General features: G+C 41.5%; 2 protein-coding genes across 16 annotated transcripts in view; one reads left to right on the forward strand and one right to left on the reverse strand.

The window, feature by feature from the left end:
- The window catches only part of myocd (myocardin), a 41,152-nt gene extending 29,891 nt beyond the window's left edge, over window positions 1-11,261 (forward strand). For 10 of the 13 annotated variants that reach the window (XM_077501819.1, XM_077501811.1, XM_077501810.1 and 7 more), the window contains 7 exons: window positions 275-431; window positions 1,328-1,840; window positions 1,986-2,486; window positions 3,601-3,747; window positions 3,929-4,042; window positions 4,527-4,584; window positions 7,316-11,261. In XM_077501819.1, coding sequence (XP_077357945.1) covers window positions 275-431; window positions 1,328-1,840; window positions 1,986-2,486; window positions 3,601-3,747; window positions 3,929-4,042; window positions 4,527-4,584; window positions 7,316-7,899 — 2,074 coding nt within the window. In that variant the 3' untranslated portion in view covers window positions 7,900-11,261. The remainder of the gene's footprint in view (window positions 1-274; window positions 432-1,327; window positions 1,841-1,985; window positions 2,487-3,600; window positions 3,748-3,928; window positions 4,043-4,526; window positions 4,585-7,315) is intronic. The other 3 variants (XM_077501818.1, XM_077501820.1, XM_077501821.1) reach the window with 3 other exon arrangements.
- Window positions 11,262-11,866: 605 nt separating this feature from the next.
- On the reverse strand, window positions 11,867-22,283 carry map2k4b (mitogen-activated protein kinase kinase 4b). Of its 3 annotated transcripts, XM_077501825.1 has the most exons (13): window positions 21,999-22,265; window positions 20,818-20,853; window positions 19,659-19,691; window positions 18,056-18,158; window positions 17,108-17,282; window positions 16,895-17,014; window positions 16,698-16,817; window positions 16,558-16,609; window positions 15,627-15,754; window positions 15,487-15,564; window positions 15,237-15,385; window positions 14,542-14,587; window positions 11,867-14,446 (listed from the first exon to the last, which is right to left on the reverse strand). In XM_077501825.1, exons 1-13 carry the CDS (start codon window positions 22,096-22,098, stop codon window positions 14,333-14,335), a joined length of 1,254 nt encoding a protein of 417 aa, XP_077357951.1. In that variant the 5' UTR covers window positions 22,099-22,265; the 3' UTR covers window positions 11,867-14,332. The 3 variants fall into 3 exon arrangements, with proteins under 3 accessions (XP_077357951.1, XP_077357953.1, XP_077357954.1); XM_077501827.1 differs by lacking the exon at window positions 19,659-19,691 and having other exon boundaries at window positions 21,999-22,263; XM_077501828.1 differs by lacking the exons at window positions 19,659-19,691; window positions 20,818-20,853 and having other exon boundaries at window positions 21,999-22,283.
- Between the last annotated feature and the right edge of the window lie 105 nt (window positions 22,284-22,388).

A 22,388-nucleotide genomic window follows, 5' to 3' on the forward strand; every position in this document is an offset into this window, starting at 1 on the left:
CCCCCGTCACTCTGTGTCAAAGCAGGAAGTAGTTGTTTTAGAAATATTGTTGAAATAAATAACTTACCAAAAATTTACCAGAAAACTACAACCATAGAGGTTTATATGCAGTAATTCATGATTGGGCGTCCATCTTTGACGGACTGACACCACCTGTGATATTTACTCTTAACACAAACACTCTCTCATGCTTTAAAATCACTAATACAGCATCAAGTAAAAAAAACAAACTATGTTGTTCTTATTAATGATGTGTTGAAATATTTCATTCTAGAGAGTCCAACGAGCAGCTGTCAGTTTGCACGTCCAGTGGTCCAGCCTCCACTGGAGACAGCAACTCTTCCTCACCAGTCAAGACCGCATATCCCACCCAAAACAACATCTCCCCAGTAAAACCCGGGCCCCTGCCGGCCAATCTGGATGACCTTAAAGTAGGTTCTCGAGTTAACTAGACGAAGCGCAATTCCTGGAGAAATTGCTGAAAGTGGGAATGCTGAAAGCTAATAGCTGAATGCTGATGAAGTCAATTGAAAGGTACATTATGTGAAAATTGCAAAGTTTGAATTGAAGTTGAAAGATAAATGAATAAGAAGAAAACTTGAACTGCAATCTGTCCAAGGTGGGATTGAATCATTGCAGAGAAATGATAAACATATCCATTTCCCGAAACCATAGTCAGTTGGTACCAAACCATCGAATGTACTAAAACGTGGTCCACGCAGGGTTTGAACCCACGTTCTCCATGGGGGAAGAAATTGCTCTAACGACTGAGCTAACTTGCCTTGTTCAAATTCATGGCTAATGGCGTATTTATTTGAAAAATAACTATCTGATGAAAGCCAATGCGCATTTCATTCATCCAGTGAAATTGTAAGGCATTTCCTGATGTAATAGTCACATGTTATACAGTTATATCAATGTACAGTCAGAGGTGGGATTGGAACCCGGGACCTCCTGGTTAGCAATGCACTTAACCAAGTGAGCAGTATCAGAGAGCTGGTAATGATGATCCGTTGTATGTATGGAAGTGGGACTTGGAAAAAAAATGAATGGGGGAAAAGTTGATCGTTAACGTTACATTTTGCTAGTACTGTAAGTGATGTGGAATCAGATGATTATATAGCCCGGAAGGCGTGAATTTTTGAAGCAAGTTGGAATTTGAACGGTGTAAATCGGAAGTATTACGTGGGAGTTGTTTCTTGCCAAATAAGTGAGGAGAATAAAAATCCCAAAAACTTTCAGCATTCCCACAAATATCTTTGTGCTGCCAATTCATTTAGTGGAAACCGGACAGGCCAAGTAGGTTGTTTTTTGTTTGGCTTTCAAGGTATCGGAGCTCCGGCAGCATCTTCGTATCCGTGGATTGCCCGTGTCAGGCACCAAGACGGCTCTCATCGAGCGCCTTCGGCCCTTCAAGGACTCCAATTCCAGCTCATCTCCATCAGCCTCCTCTGACATCACCACCGTGACCTTCCCCGTTACTCCCACAGGCTCGCTGTCTTCTTACCAGTCTCCATCCTCTTCCCTGTCTCGGGGAGGCTATTACCCTTACCCCAGTACCTCTTCCACCCCGCCCATCTCACCAGCGTCCTCTGAGCATTCCCTCAGTGGCTCGCTCCCAGACAGCTTCAGCGACGTGCCCATGTCCTCTCCGCCACAGTTTGCTCTGCGGGCATCGCCGGGCCAGGTGGGCGTGGACGATGGCCTGGGCGGGGCTGCGTCGCGAGCGGGAGAGGCTGGCGGAATGGACGGCGTGGATGCGGAAAAAGACAAAATGCTGGTGGAAAAACAAAAGGTGATTGAAGAGCTGACATGGAAGCTACACCAGGAACAGAGACAGGTGAGAAGCGCCAGTGCAACTCATATCCCAGAATGACTCAGTGCAGCTCGCTAAAATGATACACTGTATATTGGAAAGTATTTTTTAGTTCAGTAACAAAAGTGTGAAAAACGTCACAACCTAACCCTTTTGATGTCCGTGTTAGGTCGAGGAACTAAAGATACAACTTCACAAGCGAAAGCGCTGCTATGGAGCAGCACAGGGCACCATCACTCCATCGCAGGCCCACAACCTGTCCATGCATAATCTCGCTCCAGCAATGATGGGCCAGCATCCCTACGAGGTGAACATCAAACAAGAGCCCATGTCCATGTCTTCAAGCTGCCCGCTGTCTTCTTCCAAACATATCAAGAGTTCCCCGGGGAACTGCATGGAGGACATGGGACAATGCAACGCCACGCTCCCCAATATGGGGGGCGACTGTGGGCCACATTGTATGAACTCGGCCCCTTCCTCGGGCAGTCCGGCCACCATGACTGCTTTCCTCAGTCCGCGGTGCTCCCCGCAAGACTCGCCCATCGGAAAGCCTTCCGGAAGCCCTCAGCCGTCGTCTCCAAGCAACCCTTACATGCTGTCACCTCCGCTTGGGAGGGACGGCTGCGCTCACCTCACGTCCCACTGCGGTACCAGAGGATGCATGATGCAGGTACAGTATGTACAAACGTCGGCAGAACAATCGTCATCAAATGTGTGGGATTTTAAGGTTTCAATTGTTGAAATGCGATTGAAATTTTGACTCAAATGTGAATGGAATGGTGTCGCAATATCACAGATACAAATCTTCTTCAATAAATATGGGGAAAGCAACATGTTTTTGCTTTTTAAATATTTGATATTCCATATTTTCATCACTATTAACCATTTCACCACACCGCACTTGTTTTTTTGTACGTCAGATTAAATCCTTTCTGTAAGGATTGGCTTGAACAAGATATAAAGTCCAGAAAAAGTCAAATATTCCGTTCAATTTTATACAGCAAAAAAAAAACACAAAGAAAGTAATGTTTTCCTAAAGGCTTACATGATACAGTATAGAGACACTAAATCTAAAATAATCAGAAACTTATTGTATTATATCAGTGCCGATTGTGGCAGGGTCACCACCCAAAAAGGCTTTAATGTAGGGACCCCACTTTGACATACCTATTGTCGCGTTTAAGGTGTGCAGGGAAGCAGGATGAGGGGGCAGAGGTAAAGTAATAAACAAAAAACAAAGTTGAATTAAATGAATGAGGTTTACATTACTAGCAGCTTCTCAAATATCCACTCTCTCTTAGTTAGTTAGCGTATTTGCAAGAGCCAATCACTTAGTTTGATTGACTTTTTTTTTTTTTTTCCCCAGAATTGTTTATAACGTCACGTTCAGCAGTCGTGTTTGGTGTGTAGCGGGCCTAAAATGAATAGCTCATTAATTGCTGGCCTGCGGGGCCTGAAAAATTCCAGCCAGTCTCCCAAATGTCAAAACAAAAGTAGTTGATTATTGTTGTGACAACCTGCTCATATTTGGTCAAATTCACACTTGTGAAAATAATATTCCGAAATGATTACAAATTTCAGAGCTTTGACAATGTGGCAGTTTAGTATTTCGATATGTTTCTTTTGGTAATCATTATTTAAATATGGAGTTGTAGCCAAGATGAAAGTCAGCATGACCGACAGAGAACGCCAAGACAAAGTTAGACAATGTGCTTCAGTCTAGACAAACAAGAAGTGGTAATACTACATTAAAGTGTGAACATGCTCTCTTCCTCTTCCGACAGGTACCTCATAAGAGTGCTTCTCAGCCCGTCAACTGTTCTTATCCTCCAGACCAAAGAGGCCTTCAGGGAGTTTATTCCAATGCATCCGATTACAGCCTTAATCACAACGGCTCAGCCAAGCCTGGCAACCCAAATTTGCAACCAAAGGTAAATAATGACATCCATTCCTCCCGCTTTGTCCTTTATTTCAGTGTCATTTTCTTTGCGGCCACAAAACCACATCATTCCATTTGCAAAGACCCAACGTCATTGTTCCTTCAACTTTCACATAAGTTGAGTGGAAAGCTCCAGCTCAGAGCTAATGTCCCTTCTCACCTGTTTCATGTAGATGTCATTTTTGCCCCCTCCTCGTCACCTTGGCCAAAAGTGCCGAGTCTCCTTCAATAGTTCACATTCGTCTGACTTAAGCCAACTGCCATGCTATGAGGATGCAGTCATGCAGGTAAATTTCAATCCAAGCTTCAAAGTCTACAAATCATGGCTGGCCCTTCATTTTATTTATTGATTGATTGATTTAGAAATCTGATCCATTATTATTATTGTTACTTTTTGTTAAATGAATAAAGGACCATAATATTGCTATCTACGAAACCCTTGAACATGACCAGCCCACAATTCATTACTAACGAGCGAGCCAGCACCCTTTCAATCTATTCATATTCTATTCATCCCATTTACGCCATACAAATCCCATGAGAATAAGAATTCAGATGTTTTAACATAGCAAAAAAAAACAATTAATTGCTGAAATCTATTAACAGCGACGTGACAATTCTACTACTTCATTTGTACAATTATTCTTTGTAATCGAGTCTGAACTGTCTATTGGTCTTGGTTTTCAAGAAATGCCTCAATAACTGTTCTGCTTTCATTTTCTAAGTGAAATCAACACCATGATTACATACTTTCAACATTTTGTGTTACAGCAACTGACCAGAAGTCAGCAGATGGATGAACTTTTGGATGTTCTCATAGAAAGTGGAGGTAAGCTGAAATTTTTGAAATGTCAAAACTTAATTTGGTCACTATATAATAAAACACACATACAACATTGCCCAAAAACTGTTTCTTATTTAAAAAAAATAAAGTGATAATGCTTAATTGTTGAAGGTCACTCACTATAGTTTGGCCGGGCAGTTAATTTTGCAACGGGTTCAAATGAACAACTGCATCGCTTGTACTAGCATCCACACGTGTGCAAATAAAAAGAAAAGCACAACTTTCAAAATCAAATATTTTACGTTTTGACTTCATGATTACTGCGAGGGCCGTACTTTGCTCCGGTCTGGTTTACAGTGAAATGAGCGACACAATTTAGTTACATGAGCAGGGCAAAATATTCGAGAAACGTCCAGGTATAATGGAGAACAGTTGGACACCATTGTTTATTTTGAATATTTGGATTTGTGTCACACTTGGTTTAATATGTCCATTTGATACAAAGCAGTAGAGGCATGGCTTTGCTTAGCAAAGCAGCACATGTTATTATTCCTTCATAAATGTCAGTGCATTTTTCCACAAGCGAAGCCTAACTTGAACCGCTGCTGAGCAACAGGTATCATGTTTATATTTTATTAATTATCAAATTATCATTAGCGTTTACCTTTCTACACGGAAACTCTTAAAATCTTTGTCAGTCCTAATCACTTTCAGTACCCATGTTGCTATCTTCCTAAATGGTACCATAAATGTATTTTTAGATTCAGAATTCTTAGTCCAGATGTAACAGATGGGTAACATGTAAAATCCTTCTTGAAACTTTTACGTTTTGCTATCCGGTTTCGATCTTCCTAAATGATAGCCTTACCAGTGTTAGCGGCAGCGTAGTCACATTGTCATCAGTACTGGAATACGGGGAAGATGTACAATCCTCTGCTCGGATTGATATTTAATTTGTTAGCATGTGAGCATTTTCATTACAAATAATGCCTGAAAACGGGGCAAGTGTCACGATGTGGAGGGTAGAGGAAGGATCCAGGGAAACGGGGCGAGGAAGCAGTGGTACAGTCAAAAAAGGGATTTAATTCAACAAAACAAGGATCTGGCTGAGAAAAACAAAACAAAACAACATCCAAAAAACAATCAAGGCAAAATAATGGGCAGCACGTCGAGAGGAAAACGACAACAACAATGGACCAACACATACAGAGGGGAAACAAGAAACTAAATACACACACACGAATTGATACAACGTGACACAGCTGGGCAAGACAAGTGGCAGAGGGTTCTGATAGGTTGATACACCAGGAAGTTAGGCAAACATAGGCGGGCAGGACAATGCTTGATGAGACAATGGGAGACACACAAGCAAAGCAGAACGTAACAGAAACTGACAAGGAACATGACAAAACTCAAACAAAACCCACTCAAAACTAGAACCCTGACAAAAACAAAAAAGAGAAAACAAACCAAAACCCAACCCAAAACATGACAGCAAGATAAAAAATTAAAAATCAGTCAGCCTTAATGTTTTCTCAACTCAGGTTGTACCCTTGCTACATGTTAGCATATAAAATGTCAGCCCGTTAGCATGCTATCACGTCTCATTAGCCACAATAGCCAAAGTACAGTGCAGGAAGTTCAAATCCTAATCCATCTCTTTTGGTGCTTTTGCCACTCATGTTGTTGTCTTGCTCTAAAAAAGGTAAAGGCAGACTTTGCGGTGTAGCTAGAGTGACCAGATTTCAGAATTTACTTTAGTAACTTACTTTAGCTGATGCTAAATCTTATATTGGTTGACAGTTGTACAGCGCTAAATGCACTCACCATTATCCACCCATTTTAGCTTGACACCAGCGGCTATTGAAAACTGAATGCCATTGCTACATTGTAACAAAATATGTTGCTCGAAACCGCAGCTTGTGTTGGGTCCAACATCCGCGAAGGCAATATTAGGATAGTAGGACAACTTTTCCCATCATTCTTTGACACGAAAGCAGGAAATAGTTGTAGTTCAGCCAGTATGATGAAAACATGCCTGCTAGTGAGTCGATGCGAATGAGGACACAAACGGAATGTGAAAGTTACATTTAAGGGATGTAACAGTTAAATTCCCTTTTAACTCATTTGCTCCCAAAAACGTATAAAAATGTTCTATTTTAAATATTGCCATGGTCCCAAAGAGGTATTTATACGGGTTTTATGGTTGTTGTTTTTCCTGGCTTTGATGCAGCCTCTGAATTGCAGAGAATGGGTGAAGCAATGGTAGTTATTACAAAAGACGGCCAACGGGTGGCAGCAGAGTAAACCAGATCAACCAGGACCATGTTGCAACAAGCTGATTTCCCCACAGTTCTAATTAAATTTGTGAATAATGATGAAACTTTGCTATATTCTAATGCGAATTGCGGCAAAACGGAAACAGATAGAAATATGCTTTTCTTTTTCTTTTTTCCTGATGAAAGACGAGACTCTCATCCTTCTTTTGGTAGATTCCATGTTTTTATAGCAATAGAACACAATATTCTGTGGGTCTTGCAAAAATCAGTCAAAATCCAGTAAAAACAAAACAAAACACGGGAGCGAACGGGGTTGCTTCTGTCAAAATGGCTGCTGGGTGTGAATGAGTTAATGGGTTCATGGTATGAATTGCTATGTTATAAATCGAACATATTCTACTGTAATTGTTTGTACGTATAGACTCTTCATAAATCTCTCCATTGGTAACCAAAGCGTCAACCTGATTGGATACTCCCTCATCTTCTTTCTCTTCAAGAGATGCCAGCTAACGCCAGAGAAGAGAAGGGGAGGTCTTCTGTAACCAAAGTCTTGCCTCACATTCCTGTGTTCCCAGGGTACCCCAGCCTACTCGTCCCAAGGCTCCACCGCCACTACGAACACCATTCACCCTCACAGCTTCATTACGACCACCTGGAGACTCTGCTGGGCCCGATGAGCAGGGGAGGGGAGGCGACCTCTGTCAAGATGGCCACGGATGACGCCCAGCAAGAAGACGAAGCAAACCGAGACGGCGAAGGCTTCGCCGGCCCTCACAACCACCAGCGCCACCCTCACCATCCCCAACAGGACAAAGTCGGGCCCAGTAGAGATCTGCTGGACACGCCTCTTTCACCCCTCAACAAGGTGTCCGCTATCCCCGAGGTGCAGGGGATGGTCAGTATGGCTTTCAGCGAAACCCCGTGGGAGACGATGGAGTGGCTGGACCTGACGCCACCGACCTCAAGCGCCGCCTTCAATGTTCCAACGCCCGTCGTGCCCAGCATTTTCAACGCCGAGTTCTTGGATGTCACTGATATCAACTTGAACTCCGCTATGGACCTCCATCTGGAGCACTGGTGAACACAGTGAGACACCAGCTTTTAGTCACTGTCAAAATCACAGTAGCCAAGGAAATAATGGAAATCAACAATCTCCATTCAGACCACCAAAATATCCTTTATCATTCATTTTCGAAATGGACAGTGTGTCTTATGTGGCGCCATCTTCAGGTGAACTAATCATTCATTTTAAACAGAGGTAGCAAATCCAGGTCCAGAAAGGAACAACCCTGCCACAGTTTGGCTTTAGCCCCAGCTGCTAGCTAGCTAGCTCTCATCAGGCTCGTTTACCTGCTAGCACAACGGAAACAATTAGCGACGAGGGCTAAGGGGCTACTTTTTACTTTCTGGACCTGGATTTGCCACCTCTGATTTTAAAAACTCACTATTAAATTCATCAACCTACATGTTTTTTTGGAATATATATAATCCTATGTTTCCAGCTAGTTCTTGCTAGCCACTCTTGTTAGCCGCTCCAGCAAGTTGTTGTTAGACACTCCTGCTCACCGGGCTGCTCGCTCACTCACTCCGATCAATAATTGGTGGTAGCCTCGCGACGTGTGGTGTGGACTCTCGGAGGCACTGGAGTGCTTCCAAATTGTTGCATTAGTTCACCACTAGATGGCACTAAATAATACAAACTGTCCCATTAAGTCACGTATTTTTAAAATATCGTCGTGCCATTAAAAAAAAAAAAAAAAAAAAAAAATCTCCATAAGGATTTTATACAGTCTCTTAACTAGGGTTGCCAACGGTCCTGTATAAGCGGGACTTCCCGTATTTTGGGCTAAATTGTTATGTCCCGTACGGGACCTCTCAAGTCCCGTAAAATAATTCTCAGTTTTCACACGAAATGCAGAAAACGGCATCTTTGCCATTTTTGGACCACGGCGGCTCCCGTAAGTTGACAAGGACAAGGAAGTTGCTCGTAGCCAATAAAGTGAGTCGCTGGCTGTCACGTGGTGCAAGTTCCTCTCACGTTTGGCGATTGACAGCTAAAGTTAGCCAATGACGATCGGGATGGGGGTGGGGCCGGTCAGACGCGGTCTTTTGACATACGAATCTACTTCCGCGGTAGCCAGAACAGAACGTGCTCGCCTGCCTGCCGAATTTTTATGTAGCAAGATGGGTCTGCCGTTGCCTTTTTGTGGATTAAAAACAAATGTATTGCAATGGGAGCCGCCAACACGTCTCGTCCAGGCTGACACATGGCTGGAATTCCTGTGAGTCCTCAAGTTTTAACGTTCACACATCACATGTTCAAGTGAGTGGGAAAACATATTTTAATCAATCAAGCCACACACACAAAACATGCATGCGCAATTTGTAGAACATCACACGCGGTGATGCTGTTGTGTTTGGGGTGTGATTATGCGGACTCAAATAGGAGGAAGCAGGGTGAGGAGGCACAGAGGTCCAAACGGGATTTTAATGAACAAAAAGCTTGCGTTGCCACACCCACAGTACAGTGTGTTAAGTACCGTCGTACCAATAAGGATGAAATGTGTTGGAGAAACTCTAAATGCAGATTTCATTACTAAGAATGCAAATATACATTTTCTTTCGTAAGATATTTTTCCAGCTGCTACTCCATGATTGGTTTGCATCATCATGTTGTCAGAACCATCAAAAATTAAATGAAGGCAAAGCACAAAAGAACAATTGATCGCAGTGAAATAGAAACCTGCGCACCTGTCCCTCATTTTGGGATGAGAAAGTTGGCAACCCTACTCTTAACTCACACTTCCTTTATGATCAAGCAATAGAAATTCAACATTAGAAGAATACAAAATTGTCTGCCATTGTTTTTGGGGCGAAATTTGATGTTACAAAACTATTAATGCTATCGGTACACGGTATCAGAGTCTGTGACTACATCCTCAATAGTTGTGTATCAAACATCCCTACAAATGAATAGCAATGAAATATTCTCCAGACAGCTTTATCATATCCATTCCCAAAATGTTGAAAGCGTTATGACATCACTACTCCAAGCCTAATTTTTACAGCGATGTTGAAGTTTGGGGGGCTTTTGGGTTTGTGTTCACTTTATCTTTGAATGTAAATACGAACAAAACTCACTGTGCACCTTGAGTTGAATTGATGCAGTATTTGCGACACTTTGCTTTGTGATATTAATATGAATATGCAATGGCTATAAAAAGTCCACACACCCCTTGTTGAAATGCATTTTTGGGGTATATAAAAATGAGACCAAGTAAATGATTTTCAAATCTTTTTCATCAATAATGTGACCTATAGTATGTAGTGTACAACTCGACTTAAAAAAAATATTTAAAAAAAAATGTTTGGTTTCTGTTAGAACAAGGCCAGGAAAAGCCTACCGGAACAACTGACAGCGAATTGGAATTATTTAGAAGCAATTTAAAATGGTTGGAGGTGTATGCTGACTTGGATTTAACAGGACTTTAAATTTATCAGAGTCTCAATTTTTGATATTACAAAAACCTTTGAACAGGGTTGGGTTGTTTTTTTGTGTTTTTTTTTTTTATGTGCTCTTGTGTAGAGAAGTTGAGGGACCTTTTATAACTCTCTTCGTTCTTTCAAATATTTATCCATTTATTCCAAACTTAATGCCTTTAAAAATGTGTTCTCTATTTTAATCAGCAGAAATTGTGCATATATCATTTCTGCTTCCATGCAAACATTTCAATTTCAATGTAATCTCTATTTTTCTAGCAAAGACTTTTTTTGTCCTAAAATGTTCGTTCACCTTTGAGAAGTTCAAGCCAGCTAGTTATTTATTTGCTGTAATAATATTTGTACCGTTTCATGTATTTATAGCAGCGACATTCCTTTCGACATCGATTGTTTTGGATTGAATAGACCGCAGGCATTCGTCTTTGAAAATGGGATGCAAAATTGAAAGGACTCGTAATCCACCAGGAATTGTCCATTACTAGCACTTGTGAATAATACATGTAATATATAAGTATAGCTGTAAACAGATCTCGACTGTGAATACTGCCTTCTAACTTTTGACAAAGTAGGTGCCATAATAATAATAATAATAATAATAATAAGCACTTCCACTTTGTTGCACGCGGAAATACTGATCACACGTTTGACACCTTTCTTTGCTTTCTTGTGGCCTGCGAGGTGTAAGACGACATGTTCTCTGCAAACATTCAACAACAATTCATTTTAGCATTGGCTACACATTTTATGACCTTGATGAAAATTCTGCTTTTCCCTGTTCCAAGGAAAGAAAACAATGTTTTTCTTTCTATGTAAACCAGACAAGGGCAGAAAAAGTTTGACGGAAGTAAATGATGAAATTGTAAACAAATCATCCATGTATGCTCGACTTGTGTTTTCGTATGTTGAAGTGATGTATGCAATAAATTGTGCTTCCATTGGTCATTTACTGTGATGACACGAGTGACTGATTTACATGATATGAGGTCAAAATTGCCACACAGAACTTGTACGTACACCAAAAATATTATTTCATGCTAAAAGAAAACTATGGGAGCTACCTGAAATGGAATGAGGAGGCGAAAAAAAAAAAAAAAGTTTCTCTCATTCGGATGAGAAACATTTCCGTTCTAATGAGAAAAATATTTACTATTTTTTCCCCCATGTCACTTTTGAATATTGATATTTTATATATAGGTGAAAAAAACCCCCAACAAAATCTGGAAGAATCCTCATACAATCACTATCAATGCGTATTTCGACTTTTCTGGTAACTCAAATGATTTTCATCCTTCTGTATCAAAATGTTTTCACCTTTCATCATTGCAATTGTCCATTTGGCAATAACTTTCCCCAACCGAGACAAAATTCATCCAAAAAAAAAAAAAATGTATGTGACAGAAGCTGCATTGTTGCTTGGCCACTGGCTCGTTTAATATTGTTGATTTTCCTTCCTGCACACGACAGAAAAGAGCAATAAATTCACCACAGCAAAATAAGCCGCCTACTTTTTCTTTTTTTACGGAAGGGGGGGAAAAAAAAGTCCAGCCTTTTCCACAGGAACTTTATTGGTAACCCTCGATTGACATACAATATAATATTAATTGCCCTTAATATTACTTTATAATCTAATATAGCAATTTATACAACATGTACCCCAGTGATCTGCATTCACGAGGGCGACAAAACAAAAACATACCCCAGAGGTGATAAACAGATCCTTTTTTTTTTTTTTTTTTTTTGGTAGGTTTGCACCATTCCCGCATTACAGACAAACGCGGTGACACAATCCTCCAACTGACCTCAAGAGAGAACAGCGGCTCGTACTAATTCATCACCTCTCTGGCTCCGATTTGGGGGATTTTGCATTTGGATGGAAATATATGATATGATGTGGATTTTCATCATCAGTGCAAGCCAGAGCGACATTGGACGAACATGCGGAGTAGCCAACGTTAAAACGTCATCTGTCACCACTCAACAGACATCATTTAGCAGCATTTACTGGTGTGTTGTTGTTGTTTTCCGATTAGGAGGAAACGTTTGGCGTCGCATTTCTCAAACATACCCGCTTGCACCGGTTTGTCGTCGTAATGCAGCATGGTGGATCTGTGATCAGTGTGGATGAGCAGTAAAACGGGACAGTGCGGTGACAGGATGCGAAGAGGCATCAAGGCCCACTCAAATGCCACTCCTGATTTTGTTTTGTGTTGGGTTTTTTTTAACCTGCTCACCCCACTAACATATTTGTGGTTTTGCTCGAGTGGGCCTGAATGGTCTTTGCAAAGCCTGCCAAGAACAGCAGATTAGATGCACTATATACATACACATATACATCAGGCAAGTTTGTGCATTGTCATTATTTTCAAGTCACAGAAATGAGCATTCATTTCAATTTCTAATAAACTTTGGTGATAGACCGATGTTTTTTTGGTTTTTTTTTTCAAGGCCGTTGCCGATAAGTAGTCAAGGAGGCCGCAAATATTAATTTGCAGTAAAAGAGAAAATATTTGCATCAAAATAAGAAAAAGAAAACTTCTTAATTTCACACATAAATAATTGACAGATTAGTTTAAAATGTTCACAAAAATTGCAGGGAGCGTGTTAACTGGAATTCAAACTAAGCAAGTAAATAGTCCCCTAAAGTTTCGGAATTATTTTTTTTTTTTTTCCCCAAATTTCACCCCAATTTCTTAATTTGGTTTATTTATGCATTTAACTCATTCATTCATTTTCACTGAAGCAACCCTCTTTGCTTCCGACTGTTTTGTATGATTTTTGACTGATTTTGCAAGGCCCACAGAAGATTGTGTTCTATTGCTCTCAAAACATGAAACACACCAAAAGAAAGATTAGCGTCTCTGCTTTCATCAGGAGAAAAAAAAAAGAAAAAAAAAGTGTTTGTACCTGTTTCCGTTTTGCAGCAATTAGCATTAGAATATAGCTAAATTTTGTCCTGACTTGAGATATTCACATTCCTGGTAAAAACACTGGCAAAAAGAGCTTGTTGCATCATGGCTCTGGCTGATCGCTTATACTCTGCTGCCACCTGCTGGCCGTAATAACTGCCATTGCTTTAAGCCACCTCTTCATGTCAGAAGCTGCATCAAAGCCTCCTGTATGCTCTAGCATTAAAAAAAAAAAAAAAAAAGTGTAAACACGTTTTTGGGAGGGAAGGACAAAGTGTTGAAAAACGTTTTTGGGATTGAATGAGTTAATGTATTTATTATTTAAAAAAAAAAAAAAATCTAGCGAGTCCCCAGTGTCAGCATCATTTCTTTATAAAGTGTAAATGTAAATACATCCATAAATGTGCAACTTTTGCAAGCATCCACCACTCAGTCGTAAAAAGTCCGATGGAGATATTTAGCATTTGGACAAATATCGGCACCGATAATCGGTCTATAAACTTCATGTCCAATCCTACTTTAAGGTCTACTGAACGACTCAATCAGGCTCCAATCCTAAAGTCTAAAGACCATCTTGAAACAAACAAAAGGCTCATCTCAGTGACTTGAACGCAAAGACATTCCAAGAGAGGCACAAACCGAGGCCACCTTGAGCGTCGACTCTTGTCCGATGAAGACAAACGGTCACAAATTCCACATGGAAGAGAGAGAAAGAAGCCACACGACCAATTTCACAAGGATTCACCCAGGCAGGCGCGCTTTGCATACTTAAGCCAAAGTCCAAGATGGCCGCGTGTGTTTACACAGTCGGTCTAGCTGATTACACGTGTACATTTCTTCAGAGGTGAACACACAAAAGCGTACGTACGGTCCACAACGCACAACCCAATAGGTGGCTATTTGTTCTCATCAGTCTTTTTATTTTTTGGTATTCTTTGTATTTTTTTGTGAACGACGAGTGACTTGAAATGAGGCGATGCGGCTTAACCGTATTGATCGCGTTGCGCCGCTCGTGTTCCTCTCTTCTTTGGAACGCCGCTTCAAAATGGGTGATTGTGTCAAAGTCCAGGAGCGTTTGTCAGCCGCAGCCCCGATTCCCCGACTCCCTCAGTCCACGTACATGGGAGAGACGGGCGAGGCGGGGATCTGATCCAGGATGCGGCACACGTAGGTGGCGACGTCAACAAAACGCTCTTCGTACATGAGGATGAAGGGATGTTTCTGGGGAAGGCAAACGCGAACGCTCGTCAACTCCAATCAATTAACACCTTTCCATAATAGTTGCTTGAGGTTAGCTCGACAGAGGAGACGCTTACCAGCAACTCCCTGTACTTTGGCCTTTTAGATTCGTCCTTTGTAAGGCTGGAGAGTCCACAAAAGCATCAAGTCAGACAGATGAGAAACGCTTCAAATGAATTTGGCTGCGTAGTGTCATTTGAATCAAGTGACAGAACAGAGAAGATGACAAGTGGACATTCCACAGTGGAGGCATGTTGATGCATTGTTCCCAGAACATAATCAATATAATCAAAACTGCATTTCAAAAATCATAGTAGCAGTGGAGAAAAAGATCCTATTTTGCGCTGAAAACCTGCTGCTATCTTTGTGTTGTAGCGGTGCTCAAGCTAAAACCAAAGTAATACTTTAGCACCACCTGGTGGCACATTTTGCAATGAAGGAATCTGAAACGATTTGCCATTCCCATGTTGTGTATAAATGCCCCAAAGTGAGTTGAATCCCTTAAGAGTTTTTGTTAAGTGCTCGTGTGCAAATGGTGCGCTAGCATGTTATTTAAGATAGTAAGCAAACTACTGTGAGAGTGTTGATTTGAACCTTTATTTCAAGCAGCTAAGGCAAGTGACGGCAGATTCTTATTTTCAATGCAGACACTTACAATAGATGAAGGAAATGTACGCACGGCGACTTGACTTGGGACTTGCGCGTGACTGGCAGGCAGCGAGAGCGAAGAGAGCGGCTGACAGCTGAAGCAACGTGCGTGCGTTTCACTTACCATAAGTTAACAAAATTGATGAACTTGGGGGAGAACTGCCTCTCCTCAGAATTACTGAGCTGCGGAGGCTCCCCTTTCACCACTTGCGTCAGCTGGTCAAAAACGCTGTTCCACTTGGGGTACGGAAACCTTCCGGTGGCCAGCTCGTACTAGAAAGAAACACAAACGGTATGAATTTCGAGACGGAACCACCTTCACGTCTCACAACTTGTGGTGCACTTGCAGTCAGTCCCAACTCTGGATTTCGTACCAAGGTGATTCCCAAGCTCCACACGTCAGAACGGACATCGTAACCTTGTCTGGAGGCACTGGGGTCTATTCGTTCAGGCTGAAAAAGGTACAATTCGTCGGTGGTGTTGAAGCGGGCTTGTGATTTGGGATCAAACTTACTGCCATGTAGGGTCTGCAGCCAGCATCTCTGGTCTTGGCTATGGAGTCCACCAGCTGGCCGCTGATCCCGAAATCGCACAGCTTGATGTTACCCTTTCGGTCCATAAGAATGTTGGAAGGTTTGATGTCTAGAATGGTAGAAAGTCACATTGTGCTTTATTGTGGCGGAATTGTCATATCATTGTTTTGTTGATCATTTGGAATTCAATCAAGTCGAAATGGAATCGTGATTTGGATTTTGTATTCTCACAATCCTAAGAACATTCTAATCACGGCAGCGTCTTTGCAAGTTCTGACATTGTGAAAGCACCCTGAATGCACCTTGTTGGAGCAGCAATCGTATGACAACTGCCATTTTGTCCTCCCGAGCATGCGTTAAGCTCTTTCATGAAAACACAGTTGGATATTGAAATACAAGACATAGTTCAAGTAACATCACCAGTGCTAATGCTAAAGTCAATGTAATATCCCATTGACATGCTAACGGGAAATTAGCATGGACAAAAATTCACACGAAACGCTGTACTCACTCATACAAAGAGGTACTCAATCCATTCACCGCAGACTGCCCCAACAGGCCAAGTCGCGCACTGCACGTATAGCTGGTATTTCATTTCATTTGTTGATATTATTTTCATATATTATTTCACTTTGTTCTTCAAATTAAAGTTGAGATTTGGAAGTTTAATAAATCCAAAGTTTTGAAAACAATGAATATTAGTGTTGTATTTTTGATTTTCCCTGTTTTGAACATGCAACAAATTAGATTGCATAGCAGCATAAGAATACATCTTTTTTTTTTTTTTACATTTTATTATTTGACATTTTCTGCCATCAATAATGTGCACTTAATTTTCCTCCAATGTAGTGAAATCCTTGCACACCACATTCCTAAAATACTCTTAAAAGAATGTCCAATGCATCATCTCACCTCTATGAATGATTTTCAAGTTTTCCTTTAAGTGGTTGAGCGCTTTCACGGTCTGTTCAAAAGACACAAAAACTCAACTGGAATCCAGATAGGATGCGGGATATCACATCAAAACATACACAGGTTGATGTTGTACTCACCGCTAATGTGATTTTGCCTAATATTTCCTCTGGAATGACATCATCGAATGCACAATATACATATTTATAAAATTTGTCTAATGAGGTAGACATAAGCTCCATACAAATCCAACAGTCTCCCTGAAAGGCACACAAAACAATCTTCTGACACAATACACGTTTCCAAAACCCCAAAGCAAACCTCTTTTGCCGTGTACCTCTCTGAAGAGAGCCCCGTAGAACTGAACGATGTAAGGACAGTCGCTGCTCCGCATCACCACGTCCAGATCCATCAACAGCTGCTTCTGCTCCTTCTCGTCCACGGTGGAACGAATCCTCTGAGCGGGCAACAAAGGAAGCCCAAAGGGCAATCGTTCAATCACTTGCGATCAGCTCCGATCTCGCGACCAGATCCGCAACTCGTTCGGCACCTTGACTGCCATAATCTGGCCGCTGGGTTTGTGGACCATCTTATTGACGGAGCCGTACGCCCCGCGGCCGATCTCCCCGAGGTCTCTCAGATCCTCGGCCGTGAAGTCGCAGTGCTGCTCAGGAGAAATTTTCAGCTTCCCGGACGATTCGATGCTGTGCGTTCTCAGCCGCTCTCTGGACGCCCATGAAAGATGCAATCAAGGTATAGGAAGTCATACAAGCCTCGATAAAACCATATAGTAATTCATAGTTATTTGAAGTACAGAAAAAAAAAAAAAAAAGTATATTAAGTTAAAAAGGAGTGTGAAACATTGAGTCAGATTTTAGCTGTGGTCATTTTCTGCCACTAGGTGGCATTAGTGTTTCATGTTGGACGTTAGTGACAAGAACAGTATTTTTAATGTCTACTCAATTCTTCTTAATGCCATTGAAGGCACCACTATGTCATTGGCATTCCATCATTTATTTTATTTTATTTTCAAACTGTAACTGTCAGTTTGTTTGAACCACACTTTCGTCATCACTCCATCACCACCATTTGAAGACCAGCAGGCCGAGGTGGCCGTTGCATCAGTCCATCATCAACAAAACGGGCGTCCGTCAGTGACGGACTGCGAGAGATTTCATCGCTACTTCGCCTAGTTCGTGATGCTCCAAAATCCACTTCTCGCACTACTTAGTCTGTCATCTTCTTTAACTTTCTTGTCTGTGTTAGCAGAAAAGGCGTACGTCGGTGACGGGCTGGCGGAATGACCACCTCTGTTATATAGCACCTGTTGCTAGCGTTTAGCGGCGCGCCAGCGTTAGCAGCTAGCGAGAAGAAGATGGATGGATAATTATTGTGTGTAAATCAAGTTTGAAATTTGATCCCAAACAATCTCCCGTTTTGGATATGTCCAGAGTTGATGAGCTGTTTGAATTGAAAATGAAAAGTCCTGCCCACTCACATGTGTGGGTTCTGGAAGGAAGGCGGCGTCGGATTGAGCGGCAGGCGGGACGATGGCTTGACCGGAGGGCTGGCGAAATTCAGCTTCAGCGCTTTCCGTTTACCTGCCGCAACAAAAACACAGACGGATCCATATGCGCATTGCATACGACGCACTGCGAAACATGGCGTTCTGTGTGAAGTGATGCGCCATTAAATCGTGCTTATTGCTTCATAACTTACACTACTATGGTTACAGCAACCAGGCCACAACATTAGAACCACTTGGCAAAAAATCATGATATCCAAGACAAACCATCATCATCATCATCATCATCACTGATAGTGTCAATAAAAATATATCTTGAAGTTGAATGTTTGATGCAGCTGTGGCACCGATATCATTCTATTGTGCAAGTTCAGCATGAGATAAGCCTTCTCATTGTGAAAAGCGACCTAAAATTTGACACCAGATAGGTCCGTGAATAATGTAAAGGAGTAGAAGAGAGAGGAATTACCAGTCTACTTTTTGGAAAGAAGAATCAAGTGTGCTGAAATAGCTGCAATAAATTCTATTGTTGAGTTCTCTCACATTGCCATTGAAATGTATTTGAACACTAATTCAATGCCAAGGCAGCCGTGCAGGGTTTCCCAATGCTGCACGAGCAGCTCCTTTATCTTGGTCTCGAATTGCTACATTTCTTGCCAGTGATCACCGGCAAGTGATGAGGAAAGCGAGCCGTGACGTCCACTGAAACTTTGACTTTTGGAGTGCAGGTGTGTTCGTTTTGAAGAACAGTAAAGATGTGAACCCAATTTGCCGTGTCTCCAGAACAGAAACCTGTTGAATTCATCTTCCGGCCTTTGTAATATGTACTGTATTTTAATGAGGAAAAAACAAAATATACAGTAATTATTAGGAACGTTCGATACCACTTTTTTTCCTGACCGCTAACAGTACGAGTGCTCATTTCTTAAGTATTATATTACAAAGAATTGAAGCGTTTTTGTCACACTGCATCAATTTAATGTGCCGCTCCTTCTGGTGTGACTCGTGAAGATTGGAGAAAATCCCAAATAATTTCAAACTTGTGCACCAAATTCGTGTTTCACTGCGGATGTATACGCAATAATAATGTGCACATTTGTGTATATGCTGAGACTATTGGGAAAAAGACTTCTGTGAAAGTGACCTGATGATCATGCGAAATTGGAGATCCAAGAATGAAACCAGCTGGTCAAGAATAAATCCTTTCAAAGTGCTGCCTTCAAGTGCGACATCCTCTTTGTCATGCCCAAAGCAATTGCAATACTATCCAGTCCAAATGCAAACATACTATAGCTTTCGTTGCCCAAGTTGACTTAAGCAGTGGACAGTGGACAGACTCCCAATCTAGCGCAGCGCCACACAGGCAGTGGCTTCCTCCAACCCCTTTCACACGTCACATGGAACAAATCAACATTGAAACGTGCCCCTGACAGCAGCCCATCATGACCACAGCCAATCAAGTGCCCACAAACGGAATGATAGAAGTTAGGAAAAGCACCTTTGACTACTGAGGTGTAATATGTGTACCCACAAAGAGATTAGAGCGGCGTGATTAGCGTGCATGTTATTTGCTTACTTTGGGAAACTCCGGAGAGGTTTATCTGAAACCCTGAAGTCAGAATAAAAGAACACACACTTACTTTTTAATTTGACTTACATTAGGAGTGCATGGCTATTAGAATGTGTCAACATATCAGCAAGCTACAATAACGGACTCGAAAGTGGAACTGCTGAGACAAGCGCACTTTTTGGGGGGAACGCTAATCTCAGTGAGCGACCATTTTTTTCACTTGCTGTTGACTGAAAATGACATCACAGGTGCTCAAGGCTCAGGTAACGATCAATCATGGCTCACCTGTTTTCAGAAGCTGAGCTCATTTTTGACTAAAAACAAGAATAATTTCAAGAGAAAACCTGCAGTTTAGGCAACACACTTGTTTTGTTAAACACTTGACTTTGTCCTCTGCAATATGTAGTAGCTCATTTGTTAACATGACATCATAGTAACGGTATCATTTTCTGTCCGGTGCATTATTGTCGAAAGAAAAACATTTAGAAAAGGAAACTTATACAACAACATGCAGCTTCACTACAAATACTTTAGATGCAGGCTTCAGTCAAACCTCGGTTCATGAGCTTAATTTGTTCTGGGACTCTGTTTGCAAACCAAAATAATTGTCCCCCCCATTGAATGCATAGAAATAGAATGACATTCTAGCCCCAGAGCAAAGTTATGTTTACCTTGTTTTATGGCTATGCCTTTTATTACCACTTTGTTTTGAAGGATAACAGAGACGGTGCAGTTTTCCAAACCAAACTGAGGGCAAATTTAGAGCAAAAAACAAACACGTACCTATAAGGACAATAGAGTACGTGACGCGGATAGCAACGTCGATACTGGAGAACCCGCAACTGATTGTTCCGTGTGGATATTGTGGCCGCGTGTGAACTGAGAAATATTCCATGAACCCAAGCCGAGGTTTGTTGAAAAAGGTTAGTCGGACATTTGTGAGCAAAGTGTCATCCGGGACTCGAGGTTTGACTGTGGACATGAATTCAAATGTAAAATAATCATACCATGACAAAATGAGGTGGTTCCAAGTTCAATTGGTCAATTGTAAAAGTAAATTGATCTTATTTGCCATTATACAGTATAAGACCCAGATAAAGTGTAAAAATGCCAAACAGATCACTTCCAACAGCAGACTAAAGCCTAGTAAGGTAAATGTGAGTACCTGTTTCATTTTGACATCTCCAGCAGCTGTTGGTTTCTGTAGGGTTTAGATCAAAGATTTCATACTACACATGTGCCACAGAATAGTATCATGCAAATACACATATTGCTGTTTTTCACGTCCTGATGTAAGGAGGTGGGGCAAATGTCCTCCATCAGAATTCTGTCAAGAATTAAACATTTAAAAAAAGAAAAGAAAAGTGTGACAACTCACAGTGTGTGTCACTAGGTTGACACATTTGCCATTCTAACCCAATACTGGATATGCTGGGAGTTTCATTTATAAGGGATATCACCCTTATCACGATCCTATACGTAAGACTGTAATAACAGTTGAGAATACATAGCACACCCATTAATGACAGGACGAGAAGCAGAAGTGATTCAGGGCGTGCAATGCTTAATAAAAACATGACTTGATCTGAATGAGGACTGTATTTGCAAAATGTAATTAGCTCAGGTCATTCAGCAGTTAATGAATAAAGGTAGACTGACTAGATGCACGTATTATAATTAATTTGTAGTTCACTATTAATAAGATATTGTGCAGGAAAGAAGAACTACTTTCAATGCAGGCCTGGCTTCCTCACTACTGGTATCATTTGAACGACTGTGCTGTCAGTGACGGTGTTCCTATACTGACGGATTCAATATTGCCTTAAGTTTTTATACGTGGTAGTTTTTAGAAGTAACGTGGATCGTGCTGGACTCGGGCAATACAAGTCTCCAAGATGCCAATTTACAGGCCCGGCGAAGCAGCAGCTAAACTAGGCTACCGCATCATTGCTAACCTGATAGCTGTGAGTTGCTGGTGGAGCCGTTTGAAGTTAGCTGAACCAAGCGGAAACGAAGAAATGTACACTTCGACATAAAAGTTTCCATGTACCTTATTAGAATGTATGTGTTTATAACATACAAAAACGCGACATAGTGTGCATTAAAAGTTTTGTGTTGATAATGTTGTTCATTTTGACTAACATTTTATGGGCTGACTCGCCTGTCAAAACAATTCATCTACGAACCAACAACAATATACATTTTATTTTGAAAAGTCTAACTACGCGGTCCGATGTAAATCTATCCCTTTTACAACAGTTCCTACTTCGGGAGCTACAATGCTACATTTCCTTACAGCTTCCGTCTGAAGATCAACCAACGAGCGCAAATCAATTTGCGGCGTACCTTGCATACTGCTACTCTGTGTCTGCTGGTGGAATTGGTGCGACGCGGATCCTACAATGCTGGAGCTAGAGGAGTTGCTGTCAGGACTGGGAGTCGCCATTGTTGTGTTGGGTTCCGGCAGCAGCGCTGGGGCTGCAATGCAGATAGTGAAACTTCGCCCTCGCTCTGCCTCCAGACGGGACACTGCGCAACTTGAACGCAGCAGATGCGATACGGCCACGTCTTTGCTGATGATGCCTTCACGTACTATTGGACATATCAGTAGCCCGTAGCCCACTGCAAGCAACTTCCACGATCCTCATAATTTAAAAATCAAATCGAATAATAATGAATGCTATGTGTTATGTAATCAAGTGAATCTGAACTGTGCCACAGTATGGCGCGAGAAAT

This window comes from Festucalex cinctus, chromosome 17 (assembly GCF_051991245.1).
Source record: "Festucalex cinctus isolate MCC-2025b chromosome 17, RoL_Fcin_1.0, whole genome shotgun sequence".
NCBI lineage: Eukaryota > Metazoa > Chordata > Actinopteri > Syngnathiformes > Syngnathidae > Festucalex > Festucalex cinctus.

Bases quoted from the DNA above. Each gene is read 5' to 3' on its own strand.
- map2k4b (XM_077501825.1), bottom strand. From the start codon at position 22,098: ATGGCGACTCCCAGTCCTGACAGCAACTCCTCTAGCTCCAGCATTGTA. The intron at 20,854-21,998 runs GTACGCCGCAAA...TAAACCCTACAG, and splicing joins ACAGAGTAGCAGTATGCAAG to AAACCAACAGCTGCTGGAGA. The intron at 15,755-16,557 runs GTGAGATGATGC...CTACCATTCTAG, and splicing joins CTTGAAAATCATTCATAGAG to ACATCAAACCTTCCAACATT.